The 21,369-nt window shown below is 32.9% G+C and overlaps 1 protein-coding gene across 3 annotated transcripts in view; it reads right to left on the reverse strand.

Annotated features, from left to right (window-relative positions):
- The window catches only part of LOC143082263 (uncharacterized), a 45,118-nt gene that overhangs the window by 12,659 nt on the left and 11,090 nt on the right, over positions 1-21,369 (reverse strand). Inside the window, exons 4-11 of one of the 3 annotated variants that reach the window (XM_076257862.1) lie at positions 20,597-20,680; positions 19,263-19,361; positions 18,247-18,345; positions 16,404-16,511; positions 15,260-15,337; positions 10,608-10,653; positions 9,875-10,171; positions 275-838 (exon numbers count right to left, since the gene is read on the reverse strand). In XM_076257862.1, the coding sequence (XP_076113977.1) occupies positions 275-838; positions 9,875-10,171; positions 10,608-10,653; positions 15,260-15,337; positions 16,404-16,511; positions 18,247-18,345; positions 19,263-19,361; positions 20,597-20,680 (1,375 nt within the window). Of the gene's footprint in view, positions 1-274; positions 839-9,874; positions 10,172-10,607; positions 10,654-15,259; positions 15,707-16,403; positions 16,512-18,246; positions 18,346-19,262; positions 19,362-20,596; positions 20,681-21,369 lie in introns of those variants that run through there. The other 2 variants (XM_076257864.1, XM_076257863.1) reach the window with 2 other exon arrangements.

Below are 21,369 nucleotides of genomic sequence, written 5' to 3' on the forward strand. Positions count from 1 at the left end.
GTAAAAAATACATTAAAAACTTGGAATTTCAATAATTAAGTCTTGCAAAATCATTTGTTTCTAGAATGTTTTAAAACACGTTATTTCTAAGTCAATGGTTGATATCTCGTAAATGCCTGGTGTATATACGTTCAATTATGACAGAAATAGGTGAACAGGAAGTTAAGGGATAAATGTGATATTAAATGCATGCAAGGTAATTTTGTGAAAGGATAAGCAAGTATCTAGCAAAACACACCACAAGGTAAAGCCAATGATCTATATAAGGTATTACCTTGTGAATTCTTTTCCGCAGCCTCGTTGAGTTTTGTAACAACAAGATAAATTGAATCCGGAGACAGGAAAGTTTGATGTGTATGATAAAATTCTTCATCTCCAGCGAAATCCCACAACAACAATTTGGCATATTCTTCTCTTTCATGTAAATTTACTTTTGATTTTAACATGTTTTTAATTTCCTTATGTGCTTGCTGAAATGATCGGTTAGGTAAATGTTCATGATATGTTGTTGTAACTGGTGCAACCTGTGATTTAACAGTTGTTTTAGATTTAATGCGCGATTTAGTTGTTACCGAGGTTGCTACTGGAGACTTTAACTGTGATTTGTTTGTAACGGGCAGTTTCGACTGTGATGATGTTGTTGCAGGAGGTTTAATTTGTATATACTGCTCAGTTACTGCTTTTGGCTTCTTTGATTCGTTTAAACCTGCTGTGCATGCTGGCGTGTTGCTCGCCATAGTCTTGTGTAATGCTTCATTTGTGTCTTTTTTCTGACTAGAAAGTTTTTCTTCGTATGGTTTTAGCAGTCTCACGAGTAGATCATTTTCTTCGTAGTTGCCTATCAAGAAAACAAAAATGCGGATAAATGTCAATAGAATAAAAGAGAGGAGTTCCAATATCCCCGCTTTGCAGATTGTGTACTATTTTTTCTTTTTCTGTGTGTCTTTTTCATTTAAAGCCATGGCGTTGTCAGTTTAATTTCGATCTCTGAGTTTGACTTTCCCTCTGGTATCGTTTGCCCCTCTTTTATCTATCCAAGGTACTTGGATAATGATAAGATAGAACACTGTCACGATTTGTGTTCTTTAAAACAATTTTGTAACTATCCTAGAGAAATGAAGGCTTCCGTTATATTGCATTATTCAAAGGGGCAAAACTCGTCAGAATTGTTTGATCATCACTTTTGTTCGGAAGTGTTAAAGACATTGCTGAAATAAACATAATGACAAACGTAGTAAATTGAACACGTGAAAGCGCTAACAATACCAAAGAAGTGGACGCACACGTATAACCATGCCTCTCGCAAAGGGAAAATAAAAATAAGTGATTGTCATCAGACAAACACCGGTATTACACACTTTATACAAAATTGTCAATCATTATGGGATGTGGTATAAACCAGAGTTTACATCAAGCAGAATAAAGCAAAAATAGTCCATCATACAACTTTGTTTTATGAGCAAAGTCTAACACATATGGTCGATTACGTTCTTCGAGAGTCACTACAGACAAGGGTACAGAAAATACACACACTATATTAACATGACTTTTATTACTAGTATAAAAGAGGGACGAAAGATACCAAAGGGATAGTCAAACTCATAAATCTAAAACAAACTGACAACGCCATAGCTAAAAATGAAAAAGACAAACAGAAAAACAACAGTAAACATGACACAACATAGAAAACAACACGAACCCCACCAAAAACTAGGGGTGATCTCAGGTGGTCCGGAAGGGTAAGCAGATCCTGCTCCACAAGTGGCACCCGTCGTGTTGCTTATGTGATTACAAATCCGGTAAATAGTCTCATTCGGTAAGTCACATTCATGAAAGGGAAGGGGGTTGTAGTTACGACGTAAGGAAAATATCCGATATCATTTGTGAAACGGTTATTTCATAACGGTCAACCAACTCGTGATGGCGTCCGTAAAATTTACGAAGGGATGATTTCAACTTCACCATTTGGAACTCTTGGTTTAATAGCTTCCTTGTGAGCAGCAACCCTCTATCAAGAAAACCATGATAGGAAATGCAAGCACGGGAATATCGTATCAATTGGGAGATATATACCCCGTATGCAGGTGCTGCTGGAATGTTGCTACTTAGAAATGGAAAGTTCACAATTGGAAAGCTGAAATCATCTGTATTGTCGTAAAGTTTTGTTTCAACCGACCCTCGTTGTCAATTTCTAGATGTAAGTCAAGATATGAAGCCGACTTAACTGTATCTGTAGTATCCTTTATCTCTAGTTCGATGGGATAGATGCATTCCACATAGTCACCAAATTTTGAATTGTTTAGTAAAAGAACATCATCTACATGGCGGAAAGTAGAGTTAAAGGATATTGCTAAATTCTTATCTTTCTTCCTAAGAAGTTCCTGCATGAAGTCAGCCTCATAATAATAAAGAAACAAGTCGGCAAGTAGAAGGGCACAGTTTGTTCCCATTGGAATGCCGACAGTCTGTTGAAAAACACGTCCTCCGAACGTAACAAATATGTTGTCAATCAAGAAATCAAGCATCTTGATAATATCAGTTTCAGAGAATTTTTTGTTTGAATCAGAGTGATTCTTTACAAAGTAGGATTTATCCCTCCCTAAGACAAGATACTTGTATCTACGTTGGCCATTCCTTTTTATGAAGCAAAGTAATACCAACTCTTTCAGTTTGTCTTTTAGTTTGGAATGTGGAATACTTGTGTAAAGAGTAGAAAAGTCAAATGTTTTAATACTGTTACAAGATGAAAGAGAGTTAGATTGTATGTACTCTAAAAGATCTTTGGAATTTTTAAGTATCCACATCTGATTCACGCCACCTCTAGAATAGGCAATTTCACAATAACTTTGAAGCCCGTCTTTGATTGCTGATAAAATAGATGTTAATAATTTAGATAGAGGTTTCGTGGAGCACTTGGAAGACCCAGCAATAAAATCGTTGTTTGTAAGGACACTTATGTAGTTTAGGTATCCAATACAGTGATGGAAGATCCAGTTCTTCATCTTTGGTTAAAATTCAAAAGGAACATAGAACAGACCTATGATTATCCAGGATTTCCTCTTTGGTAAGTGTCGTGAGGGTAAATGTTGAGTTTCCAAGTGAATTGTCAATACCTAATTCGTTTATCAAGCAGTTAATGTAATGACTTTTACACACAAAAACGATGTTATTTGGGGCTTTATCTGCGGGGACAACAACATATTTGTCATGGAGCTCGGATAGGTCTTTTGCAACATTTGGGTCTTTAAAGATTGACGTAGCATGGGCATTGATGGACCCATTCAGTTTCTTAATTCTGATTTGTATCAACGACCTCACTGCCTTAATCCATTCGGAAAGAGTGTCTACATCTTCCTTCTCGCGCTTAGCCCATTGCCTGGCATTATCCTCGACTGAATCCATCAAAATTTTAAAGTTGTATTTCCAATTGATGGATTTAGGCTCAGGATATTTCGGACCTTTTGATAACACATTTCGTAAAGAAGTGTTATTAACAATGTTAAGGTCACCGGTAATAACGTGGCCAGCAGGATTATATGTGAATTGGGAACTAGCACACGTGCAATCAGGAGGTTTAGACTTGAAGTCGTCAATATCGAGATCCTGCAAAACGCGTTTGTAATTGAAAATGTTAATTGCAATAGGTTTGGTATATGTATAAGAAATTATTGGTACAGACTGGTCTTTGAAATAAGGAGGTATTTTCGATTGAAATAATTTATGATGAAGGATATTGCCTAAGTTGACGCCATCGAGACCTTTGTTGGCAAAGGAAAGATTTAGAAAAGATCTTTTCTCTTTTTCATCTTTTCCAATGCGAACTGGCTTGAAAAGTCTGTGACTTGCAATATCCGAAATTATAGCTTGAAGTTTGTATTGGTTTGAATGAGGGTTTGTAACAGTGGATTCCAAACATAAATTGAACAGAGAATGAAGTTTTGAAAGGGGTAATGAATAAAGTTTCGTGCGAATGTGATGAATACCTAACGGCTTTTGTATGAATGACAGCAAGTCATTAATAGAGACATCATGCAGAGAAGGTGATGTATATTGACGATGACCATGACTGCGTCTACGTCGATGAGTCGAGTTGAAAATATTTATCACATTCACCGAGTTACACGAAGGACTAGATAGAATACCTATACCATCAATTTTGTCATTGCAGCCAGGTGTTGCAGTTCCCAATTGTCTAATCCAGTAGTCTTCTTTTTGTCTACGGAGAGTCGTTGAAAGATTAGGATTGTTAGAGCTATGGTATATCTTTTCGATAATGCGAACTGTCATAGAAACGATGGAATGATCGGGCTGATTGAAATGCTGGTATATAATGTCGTTAGCATTGAGGTTAATGTCTGATCTATGACCGCACATACGTTTGTTTAGCCTTCCTTTCGTTTCACCGACGTATACCAATCCGCAAAGGTTGCACTCTAATCCGTAGACCACATTTATCGATTTACAATTCATATCATCGTAACTTCTGGTAAAATATGACTTCTTGGTCAAATTGCTAGTGAATTCAGCATCTGTAATTAAAATAGCACAAGTTTTGCAGTCTTTGGTCTCACATTTTGAAATGCGACAGTGTTGTACTGTGTCATCAAAAACCAAAATGTCTTTAAGGAGAACTGAACATGGCTGTATATGTGTAATATTGCTATTGTCACTAGAACGACGATCTGAATGAGTCGTGTTTGAGATATTTGTCATGTCTGGTGATGAGAGGACACTTGCCATATCAGACGACACCGTGTCCATGGTGACGTCTGTTTCGGACCTTTTTTATACTGGGCGACGTCCGAGCCAGTTTCCTGTTTGATCTTCGTAAGTTCATGCAATTGTAGTTTTGCTACTGGGCGGATGATGTCCTCGGGGACAAAATGTCCACCAGCAGAGACATCGACCCAGTGATAATAAAAGAGGGACGAAAGATACCAAAGGGATAGTCAAACTCATAAATCTAAAACAAACTGACAACGCCATGGCTAAAAATGAAAAAGACAAACAGAAAAAGAACAGTAAACATGACACAACATAGAAAACTAACGAACCCCACCAAAAACTAGGGGTGATCTCAGGTGCTCCGGGAACATGTTGTTTGTATTTCTTTTTATACAAATGTAGCAGTATTTTTTAAGTGATCCTTCCCATGAACAAAACGTCAAGGGTTCTGTTTCCCTTTTCAGCAATACCAGCGTGTCAAGAGAAAGCTAATAGTACTTATGGTGAAAAACTTGTTTTGATCATTTATTTTGCTCTCTTTCTTCAACCCCGTCATAATTTGTATTACTGATGTAAATTTTCCAGTTATTTCCCGCTGCAGCGACTTCATTATTGTTCAGACACGTTGCCGTGAGTCGAATGAGATAGTTCTTACATTGTCAAGATTAACCAATAGACAATACTTAAATTTGGAAAACAATTATAACAAAGAGACTCAACTAATTGAAGTAGTCATACTAAATCATTGAAATAGTTATACTACATCAAATGATGAGATTAATATCGAGGTTTACAGGACTTATGGTTTGAATTGCATCATTTAAATTACAAGGAAAATATTTGGTTCGATTCATTTAAGTATCTGTTTGTTATGTAATTAATTACAAATACATTTGATAAATGATATAAATTACAGTTTTTTTTCTCACACACATGCTCATTAAAACATTTAATCGACTTCAAAGATTTAAAACACTGATACGAGAAACATGTATGAACCACATAAACAAACGACAACCACTAAACATCCAGATCCTGACTTATGACATGTACAAACAAATACCGCGGGTTTAAACGTTTCAATAGCTACAAACCGTCACACTTACCGGACAAAATAGTGTAGCACAACAACATAGAAAAAAATACACAATAAAATATTAATTGAAATGGTTTAACGCAATCAAAAGACATACTACCACAAGTTAACATACACTGAATGAATAAATTTGATCTATAATGACACAATTTAAATACAAAAAATATGGGGTGATATGTTTCAGTAAGAGAACCATAACTTTGAACAAAAATGCCACCACAAAATGTATACAGGTAAATGCAAATAATTCAGTTTTAAGGTATACAGTATAAATGAAGAACAGAAATATATTTACAAAATACATATTTATAAAGGATAATTTTCGATGGATAGTACATGCTTTTAAAAATAGGTTTTATCCATGGATAACAGATTAAAGAATGTTGTTTGCCGCATATACTACATTTGCGTAATGGCTACAGTGAAATGCATCGAAGTTTAGCGTTTGATAGTTCATTGATAAAAGAGGGACGAAAGATACCAAAGGGACAGTCAAACTCATAAATCTAAAACAAACTGACAACGCCATTGCTAAAAATGGATAACATTCTGGCGTATCATAAACATACAACTTGTAACGTCTCATTTCATTGGCCGAACGATTCAAACACAACAGCAATGTAGTCAGTGTGCACGTGAATTGACACAGGTGACCGACAATGGAATGTACTATGTCACTACGAACGTAAAACCAAGGATTTGTATAGTTTACAAACCTTTGGTCAAAAGAATGAAATAAATGTTTTGTTAACTTCAAATAGTGGGGTCGAATATTATACTGATATTTTGTATTAAGTAATATTCTAAGTTCGTTATGCATGCAGCAACTCAATTATCTTGTACCGCATAATGAGAAATATAAGGATAAAATAAAATACATGTGCCGCCTTTATACGGATGAATATTTGAACCACTTTTAATTTCTTTCATACTGTCGATAGTTTATAATCATACCAATGTCGTAGTCGCTTATAATAAGTATCTCATAATACTGATCCATTACAATAATTAATGATGGGTTGCACTGACATTCCTCTTTTATTATTTTCTTGCTATAAAACATACACACAAAATCTAAGCGTAGCATAAACGGAGGAAATTGTCCCCCAAAGATAGAAACAAAATAACTTTAATCGTATCATTTGTGCACCTGAATGAATTCAGTGAAGGCATGTTGTTGTAATAAATTGAAATGTTACATCGGCGAAGATTAATTCAATTGCATGTGTTGAACTTAATAATAAATTAATACTTGTGAGAAATGTCGTAGTTTATAAGGAACAATTCTCGTTTGAATTGTTTTACATTGTCATTTCGTGGCCTTTTATAGCTGACTTTGCGGTATGGGCTTTGCTCATTATTGAAAGCCGTACGGTGATCTATAGTTGTTAATTTCTGTGTTATTTTGGTCTCTTGCTTAGAGTTGTCTCATTGGCAATCATACCACATCTTCTTTTTTAAATATGAATATACTGTTTACGATTTTAAATGGATGAACATTTATCTTTTAATTTTATACTGTAAGAATAGAGCTGCATAACATTGTTGAACTATCCGCTAAAGTATATATAATAATAATAAAATTCTTTATTTAACGAAGGTAACACATTGAACAATTACATGTTAATCTTCCGTGAGGCCTTCAAAACTATTAATACAAATAGAAAACAGAAAAAAAAAATACATACAAAATAAAATACATTATACAGTTAAATATAGCAGCTTAAATATTGAATAAGTACATATGCATTCAGTAGAAGAAGAAAAAAGACATTAATTTCGTGCATCTTTATTCTGTTCAGTTAGAAAATAGTTTGAACAGTTGGTCTTAAATGTATCTAAATTATCTATTTCTTCAATATTAATTGGTAAATTATTCCAGGTAATAAGACCAAAATTTTTAAATGTTCTTTTAAAAAAGTCAGAATTAAGTCTTGGTACATGAAGAAGTCCTGATGTTGTCGACCTCAGAGTATAATTATAAAGATCAGCACACGCAGTAAATTTAATAGATAGATAATCAGGTGCTAGACCATTCATACATTTTAACATTAACACAGCTTGAAAATAGTGTATCCTCGTAAATATAGTCATCCATGCAAGTTTTGTAAACATTATTTTGATGTAAAATCAAAATCAAAAGATAAAACTAATCTTGCAGCACGTTTTTGGAGCTTATGTATCCTCTCCAGATTAATGTGTGTGGTAAGACCCCATACTGTACAACAGTAGTCAATAATGGGTAATATATAGCTATTGTAAAAAAGAATAAGACCCTTTAATGGTAAATAACGTTTCAACCTTTTTAACAAATATATTCTGGTTGAAATAGTTTCGCATATTTTATCAATTTGAATTGACCATGATAGGTTTTTATCAATATGAATTTCGAGAAGTTTTTCAACTTCAACATTATCTAAAGCGATATTATCTTGTGATAAAACACATAAACATTCATTACAGTTTACCAGTTTTCTGTCTGATCCAGCAAGCATACACTTTGATTTCTTGCTATTTATCGTCATATCATTTTCGTTACACCATTTAATAACATTGTCTAAGTCTTTATTCAAACATATATTTACATTTACAATAGATTTAGATGATAACTGTAAAGTTGTATCATTAGCATATAGATCAGATTCTGTAAATTCTAAGATTAATGGTAAGTCATTTATATAAATTAGAAACAATAAAGGTCCAAGTATAGAACCTTGGGGAACTCCAAAAGTTACAGTTTTATATTCTGATTCAGTGGTTCCTAACTTAACTTTTTGCATTCTCTGAGAGAGATACGATGGAAACCATTTTACAGAGTGGTCATCACATTTGTATAATTTGAGTTTTGATGAAAGTAAATTGTGATTTACGATATCAAAAAGCCTTCTTAAAATCTAAAAACAGAATAGCGGTAAAATTTCCATTGCCCAATTCTTCTAACCATTTATCAATTATTATAATGAGTGCTGTATAACAAGAATGTTTTCTCTAAATCCAGACTGCTGTTGTATTAATAATTTGTGTGTGGTTAAGAATGAATATAGTTGTTTAAAGACAGTTTTTTTCAAAAAACTTGGACACCGTTGGTAAAATTGAAATGGGTCTATAATTGTTTGGGTCTACTTTATTCCCTCCTTTAAATATGGAAGCAACTTTAGCAGATTTTAATATATTAGGAAATATTCCTGTACCTAAACTAAGGTTTATTATGTGAGCAAGGGGGCTTGCTACAATCGACATTGATAGTTTTGAAATTCTTGGTCCAACTCCATCAGTTCTAGTTGATTTAGTCATGTCTATATTTTTTAGACATATGTAGTATGTATTCGTATTCAAAATGAAATTCAAAACGAAACATGTATGATAAACTGATAAACAAAATATCAAGAAATTAAGGATGACTAAATGTATGTACAAGAAGAAACTCACCTTTTTATCAATACATTTAATGAATGAACACTTCTTTTAAAAACTGATTGAGGGTGGAGTCAATGAAAAAAATATGTGAATTGAGGTTTGTTTTTGTCCTACATTGAACTTTTGATGTCGTCTCTTGATCCAGATGAGACATTTGAATTAAATATTTCGATGTGAAAACTGTTAAGATTTTAAAGTTTCAAATTTTACCATCATTTACAGAAAATTATTAATGAAGTTCACATGCACATTTTATAAAAGCTAGATTTGTGATTGGATAATCAAGAACACAATCATGTACGCGAATACGACAATGAAAGCTTCAAACGACCTTGACCAGCTACGTGAATATTGGTCAGTCCATTCAACGTTATAGTATGTGTGTTCTATTTTCGCAGGTGTGAGGTCGAAGGTTTGAATTGACCAATGAAAACGATCGTTCCTTAAAGAGTTAATCTAATAAAGTTTTTTTGACTGATTATGTCGCACGACCTTCCGCTAAGCTTGTCCGCAATTGGGTGTAAAATAAATAAAAAAATATTGCTTATTAAATCACTATGATTTCTTTCTGAAATTGAGTTAAGCATATTTAATTGTTATTTGATAGTCAGTTAATTTTTAGTTTGAAAATCTTACCGTCTATTTTTTTCCATATGCCATCATCACATTGTGTTTTACATTTTATTGTGTGAATGTCTATTCCATTTGTACTTGGAACAGCACTCTGTTTATCTCCGAACAACCATCTCTCGAACCATGAGCTTATTTGTATCCTTTCTCCAAATAATCGTTTTATCAATGAGGTCTTTCCAGCACCTTTTTTTCCAACTACGACTAACCGTATGTCTCTTTTTTTCTCAGAGCCTGACTCCAGCATTTTAAGGAACAAAGGAATGGATCGTTTATCAGCCATTAGGTTCATTTCACCTGGAACTACACATACATTGTGTCTTAAGACATTTCCTTTTTTGCAAAGAAAAAGAACTACAGATTCTACTAACTAGATACATAAAGATTTTAAAAAGCGTTCATACATTTGTCTTACTGTGGATTCATTTATTTTCGTGGGTACCAATTTTCGTGGTTTGAAGAAAACTTGAATATTCATGGATGTTTATTTTCGTGGTTTTGGCAAAGTCTGCATACATGCCTTCAGAAAATTGTCATAAGGTTGAATATTTAAATTCGTTGTTCTCCTGTACCCACGAAATCCACGAAAATTGGTATCCAACAAATATAAATGAATCCACAGTATGTTTATCTGTATGAAGGTACAAGAATTGTTACACTAATAAAATGGAAAAAAAAATAACTAGAACTTGTTTTAAATATCAGCTTTTAAAAACGTTTGGTAATACCAGTATCTTACCAGAGATTTTCTTTCTGACATCTAGACCATATTTTGCCATATAAGACTAAAATCGTAAAAATAAAGTACTGTTAGTAATGCAATAATTTGTAAATTATTAATCTATATAGATTAGTATTTTTTTTTGTTATATCCTTTTGACCTGGCTCGGACTTATACATCCCGCCATTGCATAATTGTGCTTTGGTATTTTTGGTATTCTTGTCTTTCAGTTTTGCTTATTTACTTTGTGTGGTGTCATCCTGGTTTGTCCACATTTTATTGCAGGTTTATAAAACCAGATGATGTTTTGTTGTTTTAACAATAATAGTTTATTTATGAATTACCTTCCTTTTTTACCTTTATACTACATGTAACAAATTTTAAACGATACATAATTCTACTATATACTTAATCAAGGAAAATATATGAAAATATTTTACAAAATACCAAGAAAATATATTGAAAGACATCAAAAGAAAATTTACAAAAATGTTTCTTATCTTGTTTTAAATGGTTTAAATGACACATCGTCAATAAGATATTAGAATTGTTGGTCCATGTAAAAAAAACTTACAAGTTAGAATTTTATTTTAAGAAATAAATGTACTGAAATTTGAAATATAAGAAAACAATTAATTCTCATAAATAGAATATACATGGAACTTTTCTTTTGATTTTTAGATTGACTAAAGTTTTATCCGCAGTGAAAGAGGGTCTTCAGAACTACTGTGAAACTGTTTACTCGCGTAGTGGTATTAACCATATGTGGATTCTTAAAAATTCTAAAGAACTTCTAGACAATTTTAAATCTCGGTCTATTTCTGAAATTAGTTCTATCAAAACTTTTGATTTTTCAACCCTGTATACCACCATTCCCCATGTGAAATTGAAAAATCGCCTAAAAGAAATAATCCACAATGCCTTTCAACATAAAAATGGTAGCATACGCTATAAATTTATTACTTTGGGATTTCATAAGGCATATTTCGTTAATAGTGACAAACAAAAAGGTAAAACCTGCTACACAAAAGAACAAGTGGTCAGTATGCTGGAGTTTCTTATCGACAACATATTTGTTGAGTTTGGAGGTAGACTTTTTCAACAAACTGTCGGCATTCCTATGGGAACGAACTGCGCGCCTCTACTTGCTGACCTCTTCTTGTTTTCATATGAATCGGAGTTCCTTCAGACACTTGTCAAAAACAAGAAGATCAAAGAAGCCAGGTTATTTAATTTCACTTTCAGATATATTGATGATGTTCTTTCCATTAACAATTTAAACTTTTCTGATTGGGTTCCATTAATATAGCCACCAGAACTAGAAATTAAAGAGACAACAGACACGGCTTCATCCGCCTCATTTTTAGACTTATACCTCGAATTTGACATACACAGTCATCTTAGTACCAGAATCTATGACAAACGAGACGATTTTGATTTTGAAATTATCAATTTCCCCCACCTTAGTAGCAACATACCAACTTCACCTGCATATGGAATATACATTTCCCAACTTATTCGGTATTCAAGAGCTTGCAGCTCCTACTCGGACTTTGTAAAACGTCACCAGTGTCTGAGCAGAAAGTTGATGAACCAGGGGTATGTCAAAGAACGTCTCGTCCTTTTCCTAAAAAAGTTCATCGGAAGGTACCCAGAACTTGTTGATAAATATTCCGTATCAACTTCACAAATAATACACGATGGTCTTGAAGTATAGATTTTGCGTACTGACGTTGTTTATCGTCTTAACTACGTGTTATATTATTCTTTTATTTGTCTTTATTAATATTACTTTTACTGTTGTCTGTTTTTTGAGATATCCTTTTGACGTAACTCTGTGCTTATGTATCCCATCATACTTTGAACGACAAAATTATTTTATGATGTGACTCTGTACCTATGTATCTTGTCATACTTTGAATGACAAAATTATTTTATGATGTGACTCTGTACCTATACTTTGAATGACAAAATTATTTTATTTATTAATATTACTTTTACTGTTAACCAACTTTTTTTGTGATATACATTTTACGTGACTCTGTACTTATGTATCACGTCATACTTTGAACCACACTATTACTTTATTTATTATCATTACTTTAACTGTTAAGTCAGTGTTTGTTATATCTATTTTACGTGACTGTATTTATGCATCCCGTCATACTTTGAACGACAAAATTATTTCATGTCTACCTGTGCGAATATCAAACGCGCAATTTCACACCAGTACCCATACCCTCCTTCCTTGATGGGTGCATTTTACATAGACAAATATAATCGTATAATATAATCAAACTGAGGATGTTAATTTGATGTATGCCTTTTTGTGCTTCTTCGTCACATTTGTTGTTTTTATAGTGATTAAGATGATAACACGATGTTGACTGCTGTACCCCTATTTTTGACATTTTTACCTATTATGTCTGTTTGTTTTGTTCACGCATCGGTGACAATATCATGGAATTTGCGACTGTCATACAAGTGAGAGGTTTAGCTAGCTATAAAACCAGGTTCAATCCACCATTTTCTACATTTGAAAATGCCTGTACCAAGTCAGGAATATGACAGTTCTTGTCCATTCGTTTTTGATGCGTTTTGTTATTTGATTTTGCCATGTGATTATGGACTTTCCGAATTGATTTTCTTCTGAGTTCAGTATTTTTGTGATTTTACTTTTTTCAAAAGCCAAGCATTACGAATGACATAATTTGAACAGTGATCTGCATCGAAGCTAGCATCATCTTCTGACAATAATAATCATACAATTCATTGTGTATTTGATTACGAGACAGAAACAAACAACGCAGCACCAACATGCTGCTTCTTCCATTTTACCCAATGTATTTGGAGAAAGGCAAAGAAATGTGGACTCCTATTACCCTATAAAGAAGATGAAAAAATAACTAGATTTTTTAAAGGCATTGATGAAGCTGACAAAATACCGACTACTTCATTTTTTACTGATTACGATGCTGAATGTAAGGTTGAAGAATAACGCTGTTTATGGAACCACTTCTTTACCTTTAAAACCCCATACCATCAACTTTTGAAGGATGACAAAATTAATTCAGTATGCAACAGGAGGAGCCCACCAACACACACAGAGTTTGAACACTATACTTCTTCTACTGAAATACAGATACAGAAAAATTACTACTAACGGGATAGACTTCACTGAAGCAGCCTCCCATCTCTTTTATTTGAACTATGAAATTGAGAATGGGAATGGGGAATATGTCAAATAGACAACAACCCGCCTAAAAAGCAGACAACAGCCGAAGGCAACCAATGGGTCTTCAACGCTCACATCGAACAGCAAGATATAAAGGACTCTAACATTGACTAGTGTAAAACAATTCAAACGGAAAAACCAACAGTATTATCTATATAAAAACATGAAACGAGAAATACTTATGAACCACATCAACAAACGCCAACTACTAAACATCAGATTCCTAACTTAGGACAGGTGCAAACAATTGCAGCGGGTTTAAACGTTTTAATAGGTAAAAATCATTACCCTTACATTAAAACAATAGTGCAACATCACAACATAAAAAGACACACTATAAAATATCAAAGGAAATGGTTTAACTCATTCAAAAGACATATTAACGCGTGTGAACATATGAATGTATACATTTTATCTATGATACAATGAAGATACAAAATCAATACAATAAGGGGTGAATAATTAAGGTAACAGGATAATACCACTAAATGTTAAACAATTTTAGAAAAATAACAATAACCTTGAACAAAAACCCGCCTTTTACAACATATACAAAGCTAAATGCAAATAATTTTGATGTTAGGTATACAGTTTAAATGGAGATAGGATTTTTTTTTCGAAGAAATGAAAATTCATAGTCATATCCTATGTAGTGCCATTGAAAAATAAGGGTAAATTGAATATAGATAGAAAATTTGCCCCCAAAAGGACACATTCAGAATTTTAAACGAGTTGTTGCAAGGATTCTTAACGTTCAGAGGATAAATGAGATGCACGATCTACATTACGAATAGTCAATAATTGGTTCTGGAGTAATGAGGAAACATTTTTTAAAAGGTCTAATATGATGCATCAACTCAATACTGTTATTTTGATATTCTGTTTTATCTTACCTACTATTTTAAAATGGGATATTTCGACTAGTGGCCTATCAAAGTAATCAAGTAATAAAGAACCTAATTATTTGATAGGCCTATACCACAATTAATGGCAACAATTACCACTTGTTAGGTTAAAACGTCTTCATTGCATTTATGTCAATCGTTTATCATCAATTTATTTTTTCTGTACTCCGTGGAAAAGGTTTCAAATTTATCTTCAAGGCTGTGTTGTTTTTATAAGGGAAAGTATATTGACATGTATTAAAAAGGACTACGCCTACCAACCCCATATGAAGTCTCAATGCGGTCATTTTTAACCAATGATATTCGTATAAATGTTCATAAAGGGTAAGATGATATCGTACAAGTGACCTAATACAATATATAAGGTGCAGTACATTCTATATCCCCCATTTGGAATCGACAGACTCAATTAATATCGTAATAGGTCACAAGCTCATCATGTAACTGATAATATTAACATATCAAATGCAATTTTGAAGTGATATTTGCATGCGTAATTCAGGCAAATATATACATATATATATAAATACCTGCAAGTATTTCACCACTTTTGTGTTATCTTCGTTAAACTCTTCCCCTGCTATTGCTAGGTCAAGTGGAGTATAACCCTGGAATCAGTGGTTTGATAAAACATATTGTTTCGTTCATTTTTTTACATAAATAAGGCCGTTAGCTTTCTCGTTTGAATTGTTTTACATTGTCTTATCGGGGCCTATAATAGCTGACTATGCGGTATGGGCTTTGCTCATTGTTGAAGGCCGTACGGTGACCTATAGTTGTTAATGTCTGTGTCATTTTGGTCTTTTGTGGATAGTTGTCTCATTGGCAATCATACCACATCTTCTTTTTTATATTTACAAAATGTTCAGACAAGTAACACATTCTTGCTACAATGCCATCAAGACTACTTTATATGATGTTGTTGAATATGTTGACTATACGAGTTTAACCAACATAATAACGTCTTACCTTATATATACTGTATTGACCCTATCTAGTAACTGTTAAATTTTCAAAATATATAATGAATAAGTAAACCGAGTTTCCGCTTGGACCCCGATTTAGACCAACTTGAAAAATGGACCGGAAATAATACATGTAAATACGTGTTTAAATTCAGAATTTAAATAAAAAAACATTTACGAAAAAAAATCAAACTCAGTTTAATTGTGGACCCTTTGGACCTTAATTGGACCAACCTTTATATCTCAATGTGGTCCAATTTAATAACGGGGACCAAAATCAAAAGTATAACGATAACTATACAGATAGAAACAGCATACTAAAGAAATATACCCAATAATTCATAACTTAGAATTAAAGCACATTTAAATTGAACAAGAAATAAGCAATAAATAAAAGTATTGAAAAGTGTTGATTTAGACCCTTTTATTCCAAACGGTTAGTCATTTTCATTTTTAGCCATGGCGTTGTCAGTTTATTTTCGATTAACGAGTTGGTTGTCCCTATGGTATCTTTCGTCCTCATTTAGAACCGTTACCTCTGAAATGAGATTTTTCTTTTTTGGATTTGACTATGGTGGTACAATTTCATAGATTATTGAAGTCTTACTCAAGTTATTGCTCATCCTAGATTTAATATAAAATATACCGATTTGAAAAATATCATATAAGATATGTAATACTCAAGTAAACACAAAGCAGATAATATCACCTGGCTTGATACAACCAAGGGATTCACCACTCCTCGTTCAACTAAACATTTTGTGACCTGTAGATGTCCCATCTGAGCAGCAAAATGTAAAGCCGTTCTGCCATCAATCTAAAATAATTCCATATACATTGTTTATACTTTGTGATGTTGCGGCAACTGGGCAATATTGTATAAGAATAATACATGTATCTCAATGAATCAGTGTTAAAAATTATATGATTTAATATTTTCAATCGAATATTTAAAAAGATTCGTGATTCGTTAAAACTTGATCGCATGTACATAAATTTGTATTTACTTAATACGAACGCAAATAATATTGTTGTTATCAGCTTTTTGTCATGTGAAAAAAAAGCAGCATATTTCACTGGACATGCAGCATGATCTTACAAAGTACATTCTAAAATTTCCCAATTTTATTTTGTGCATGCGCTAGTTGTTGATTAATAATAGTGCAATTGAAGCCTTTGGTTGAAGGCAATACGATGTTATATCTACCTAGCGAAGCTAATTATATACCGCGAACTATTTCCTCAGCCCATATGCTTTATTTATGTTGATATAACCTCATACCGATCTCTTACAAAGGCTGGAATTACATGGTACATCTTGCTATAAACATGTTTTTACTGTACAGTAAGTGTTACAGTTTGTATAAGACCTGCAATGTTTCTGACATACGTTTTTTTTATATGTAAAACAATTCAATCAAACGATCTTATAATAAAAGTCGTCACTACATTAATTGTTAATCGTTAACACATATATATTGATATACTTGATTCAATAATAACATTTCTTAAATTATCAATCTTAACAAATTACGTTAACGAACGGATAAACCTAGCGTGGGACGCTAAAATAAATGTCCCTCTTTATGAAATATTTTTATATATTTTTTCGTGTTAATTTAAATGGATGATATGTTACTGTGGTGATAATAGATATGATTAAATTATTGTTTGCAGCTTGAATGTTATTATGCCTAAATTCAGACAGTAACTAATTATTTAATTTTGGATGTTACGCGTCTTTCTGATTGGCTTACGTCGTTTCGTTTATCAGCACATAGACAAAATTTTGTCATGTTACTGTGACGTCATCAACGTTTTACTCTGGTTCAAAATGATATTAAGAATAAAATTATAAGAAATGACTGTAATATTTGTTCTGCCTATTCGCAATTTTTTATGTTTTTTCTTCATAGACAGAGAAAATATTACACTCAATCCTTAAACGAACTGAATGCAAGACCTAAAGAACAGTTTGTGAGTTACTGGTTCTTATACATCCCGTCATTGTTTTATGATATTTTTTGTATTCTTGTTCTCTATTTTTGTAGGTTACAGCAATAACCTAAAGAAAATATATTTATGATTCTTAACCAAACAAATTGCAACTTTAAGTAATCGTTTAATTTTTATCGACCCTTATTTATCGTGAAAATCCATATTTGACATGTCGTAATAATAAGTGAGCAACCATATTAAATAGCTTGAAATAATGTATATTCAATAAATGAAATACAATCAAAAATGGAACAGTGCTTACATCAAAAAATGTTTTGTCATGATCATTCATGAAATTTCGTGGGATTTGAGACTATTATAAAGTTATCCATTGTTTGAGCTTAAATGCATTATTGATATTTGTAATGCTTTGGAATAAGAATAACAGCTCTGTAGTTTTTTTTAGTTTCAATTTTTTAACTGTCGTAAAACCCCAGGATCCAATGCATGTGTATCGTTTTGGAAAGACCATATAAAGTGATAACATAAGGGAATAATTCGATTTTTAGAAGTATTTGACGATATGACTATCCTATATAAACATTCTAACATACATTTGTAGCGTATTTGTTACAACCGATGTCAAGTAACAGCTGTGTGACACGCAAGTGCCCATTCAATGCAGCTCTAATTAATGCTGTATCACCCCTTATCTAAAATAATTTAAAGAAAGTTAACAGAAGGAAATTCATTTTTTTATTTGTCTTCATGCATATTACTTTCACTGCAAAATTTGTTTTTTGTGATATTCATTTGACGTGATAATTTTTGTATTCTTGTCCTCTATGTTTGCTAATGTGCTTTGTCTATATGGCGTTTTGTTTTTCTTAGTTTCATAGTGATATAAGATTATAACACAATGTTGACCGCTGTAATCTTGTTTTTGACATTTTTACCTAGTATGTCTCTTTGTTTTGTTCCCACATCGTCGTCAATATAATGGAAATTATTGCGACTGTCCTGTCATACAAGTGAGATCTAGCTATACAATAATGTTTAATCCAATCATTTTATACATAAGAAAATGCCTGTTCCAATTCAGGAATATGTTGTAATAAATTCGTTTGATTTTTTTGAACTTTTGATTTTGCCATTTTACTTGGTTAGTGACTTGCCATATATCATTTTCCCTGGAGTTCACTATTTTAGTGATTTTACTTTTTAGTACAAAGAAAGTCAAAATCATTCAACAGTTTTTGCAGAACAGTCAAGGTCAGCAGTTCTATTCTAGAATTATCAATCTTCATATTTCAAAAGTCATAAATTATATCAGCTCTTTCTCATAATTAATAATAGTTGTAGTTTGTTGGACTTATTTATACTGCAGTTTAGAAAAAGGATTGATTATAAAAATAAAAACATAGATGCTGGTATTTTCTGTTAATTATCAATGCTCATTTCTTTCCATCAATTTCATGTATAATTATGTTCATCTACATCTCGGTTTCTTTCACTTCGTTTGGTCATGCACAAGTGAAGGTCAACTTGTATAAGTCGAATATATTGTTCATGCATGTTTAAGGGCAACTTAATTTCCTACTGATGCTAGTTGTGATAACATATAACATACTGTTGAGGCTTCCTCATAGCATCCCTTGGTAAGTAGAACTTTTATTACTTCCAGGTGTCCGTACTCAGCAGCAAATAGTAATGCTGTATATCCAATATGCTGGAAAATACAACGGACATCAAAATGAAATAAACTTCATAATATATGTAATAAATGGAAGCACAAGATTGATATATTAGTCTCGGAAAATATTTCCTTTTTAAGAACGCTCAATCGTGTCCATATTCTTAAGGACGCACAGACGTCCCCATGCACCCAAAAGTCTATTGTCCTACCTATTTATGCTTTTGTATCTATTATTATAACGCTTTGGTCCTGATTTCGAAACCACACATTATTAAATCCATGATGAAATCTTTTACAAATCACTTATTAGATTAGTGATAGTAGGTAATTCACGACTAATAATTTTAAGGTAAGTACCAGTGATGCTTATGATACAGTTAAATGGCCACGATTTGGAGTGTAACATATTAATGTAGGACTCTGAACCGCAATGATCACACTAAATTCGATAGTGTAGAGCCCATTGTTTTTTATCACACTGTTCAAAGTGCGATGCTGGGATTGTGACGCTTATTTGTTGATAATTACCCTGAAATGCAATGGTGGTAACGCTGAATAGGGATGAACTACACAAACTTTATGTGCAATGCGAGGAATAATTCAAACTTTGTTAGATAGTTGTCTCATTAACAATCATATCACGGCTCCTTATTCTATACAATCAGTTTCATTATTATTATTAGTCATTTATTGTGTTCCTCAAGTTCAAGAGATAAATAGACAAACACTTGAACTCAATGGATGCTTATACAAAAAAAAAAACTATACAATTTGAAGAAAAACAACCGTTTTACTTTTCCTTGAATGATTAGAGAACGTCTCAATTACATCGTAACTACAATCCCCTTCCCTTTCATGAATATGACCTACCGAATTAGACTATTTACCGGATTTGTAATCACATAAGCAACACGACGGGTGCCACATGTGGAGCAGGATCTGCTTACCCTTCCGGAGCACCTGAGATCACCCCTAGTTTTTGGTGGGGTTCGTGTTGTTTATTCTTTAGTTTTCTATGTTGTGTCGTGTGTACTATTGTTTTTCTGTTTGTCTTTTTTTTATTTTTAGCCATGGCGTTGTCAGTTTGTTTTAGATTTATGAGTTTGACCGTCCCTTTGGTATCTTTCGTCCCTCTTTTACATACTACACAAGAAATTTGCACATATCATTAAAGATCTAGACCGATTATTATCAATGATTGTTCTTCATTTTCAAAATCAAAGATGGAGTAAAACACTCCAGCCAAATTAAAGTATGAGTTTACCTACATTTCTATATTCTAGATCTGCTTTATTCTGTATACACAATTCCACGTTTTTTATATTTCCATCAATAGCTGCCGTAAGAAGATTCTGTAAGATACCAAATTTTGGTTTAAAGTAAATATAATTAAATCGAGTGCCAATGCGTGAGAGTCAGCACTTTAACGCTAAATAGTACTGCTTATTATCACTACACTTTACTGTATTAAAGTAATAAGTTATTCATATATCAACACTATACTTCAAGAAATTAAACTTTGTTTAGAGTTACAACTGTTGTTGATTTACATTATTTGAAACAGTTTACTGACATCGGAACAAAGCCGCAAGGCATTGAGAAGTCACCACGATATTCACCAAACACTAATTACCCGCTACCCTTTGGCATAAGGTTCAATTTTTGGCTATTTCGTGGCGGCAAAGTTTGATTGGTAAAGGTGGCCGGAGTGCCAAGTGAAACCCACCGACTTTTGATAGGGAAACTGCCAATCCTAGTCAATTAGGATTGGACTTTAGTGCATCCGCATGAGCGTGATTCAAACTCATGAGCAAAGAATTCACTGGCTAGTGACCATAGTAATAGAACTGCGTAGACCACTTGGCTACTGAGGCCACCCTTGGCATAACCGTTTATCTACTATTTTGTTTTTCTCTATTACGAAAAACTTGGTATGTTTGTTGGCCATTTATACACAAAGTACTTGAATTTTTAGGCTTTGGTCCAAATATTTGCAATTGTGTCAACGTTTTATATTTTTGTATTCAAAGTTGAATTATAA

This window comes from Mytilus galloprovincialis, chromosome 7 (genome assembly GCF_965363235.1).
Source record: "Mytilus galloprovincialis chromosome 7, xbMytGall1.hap1.1, whole genome shotgun sequence".
In the NCBI taxonomy this organism is placed as follows: domain Eukaryota; kingdom Metazoa; phylum Mollusca; class Bivalvia; order Mytilida; family Mytilidae; genus Mytilus; species Mytilus galloprovincialis.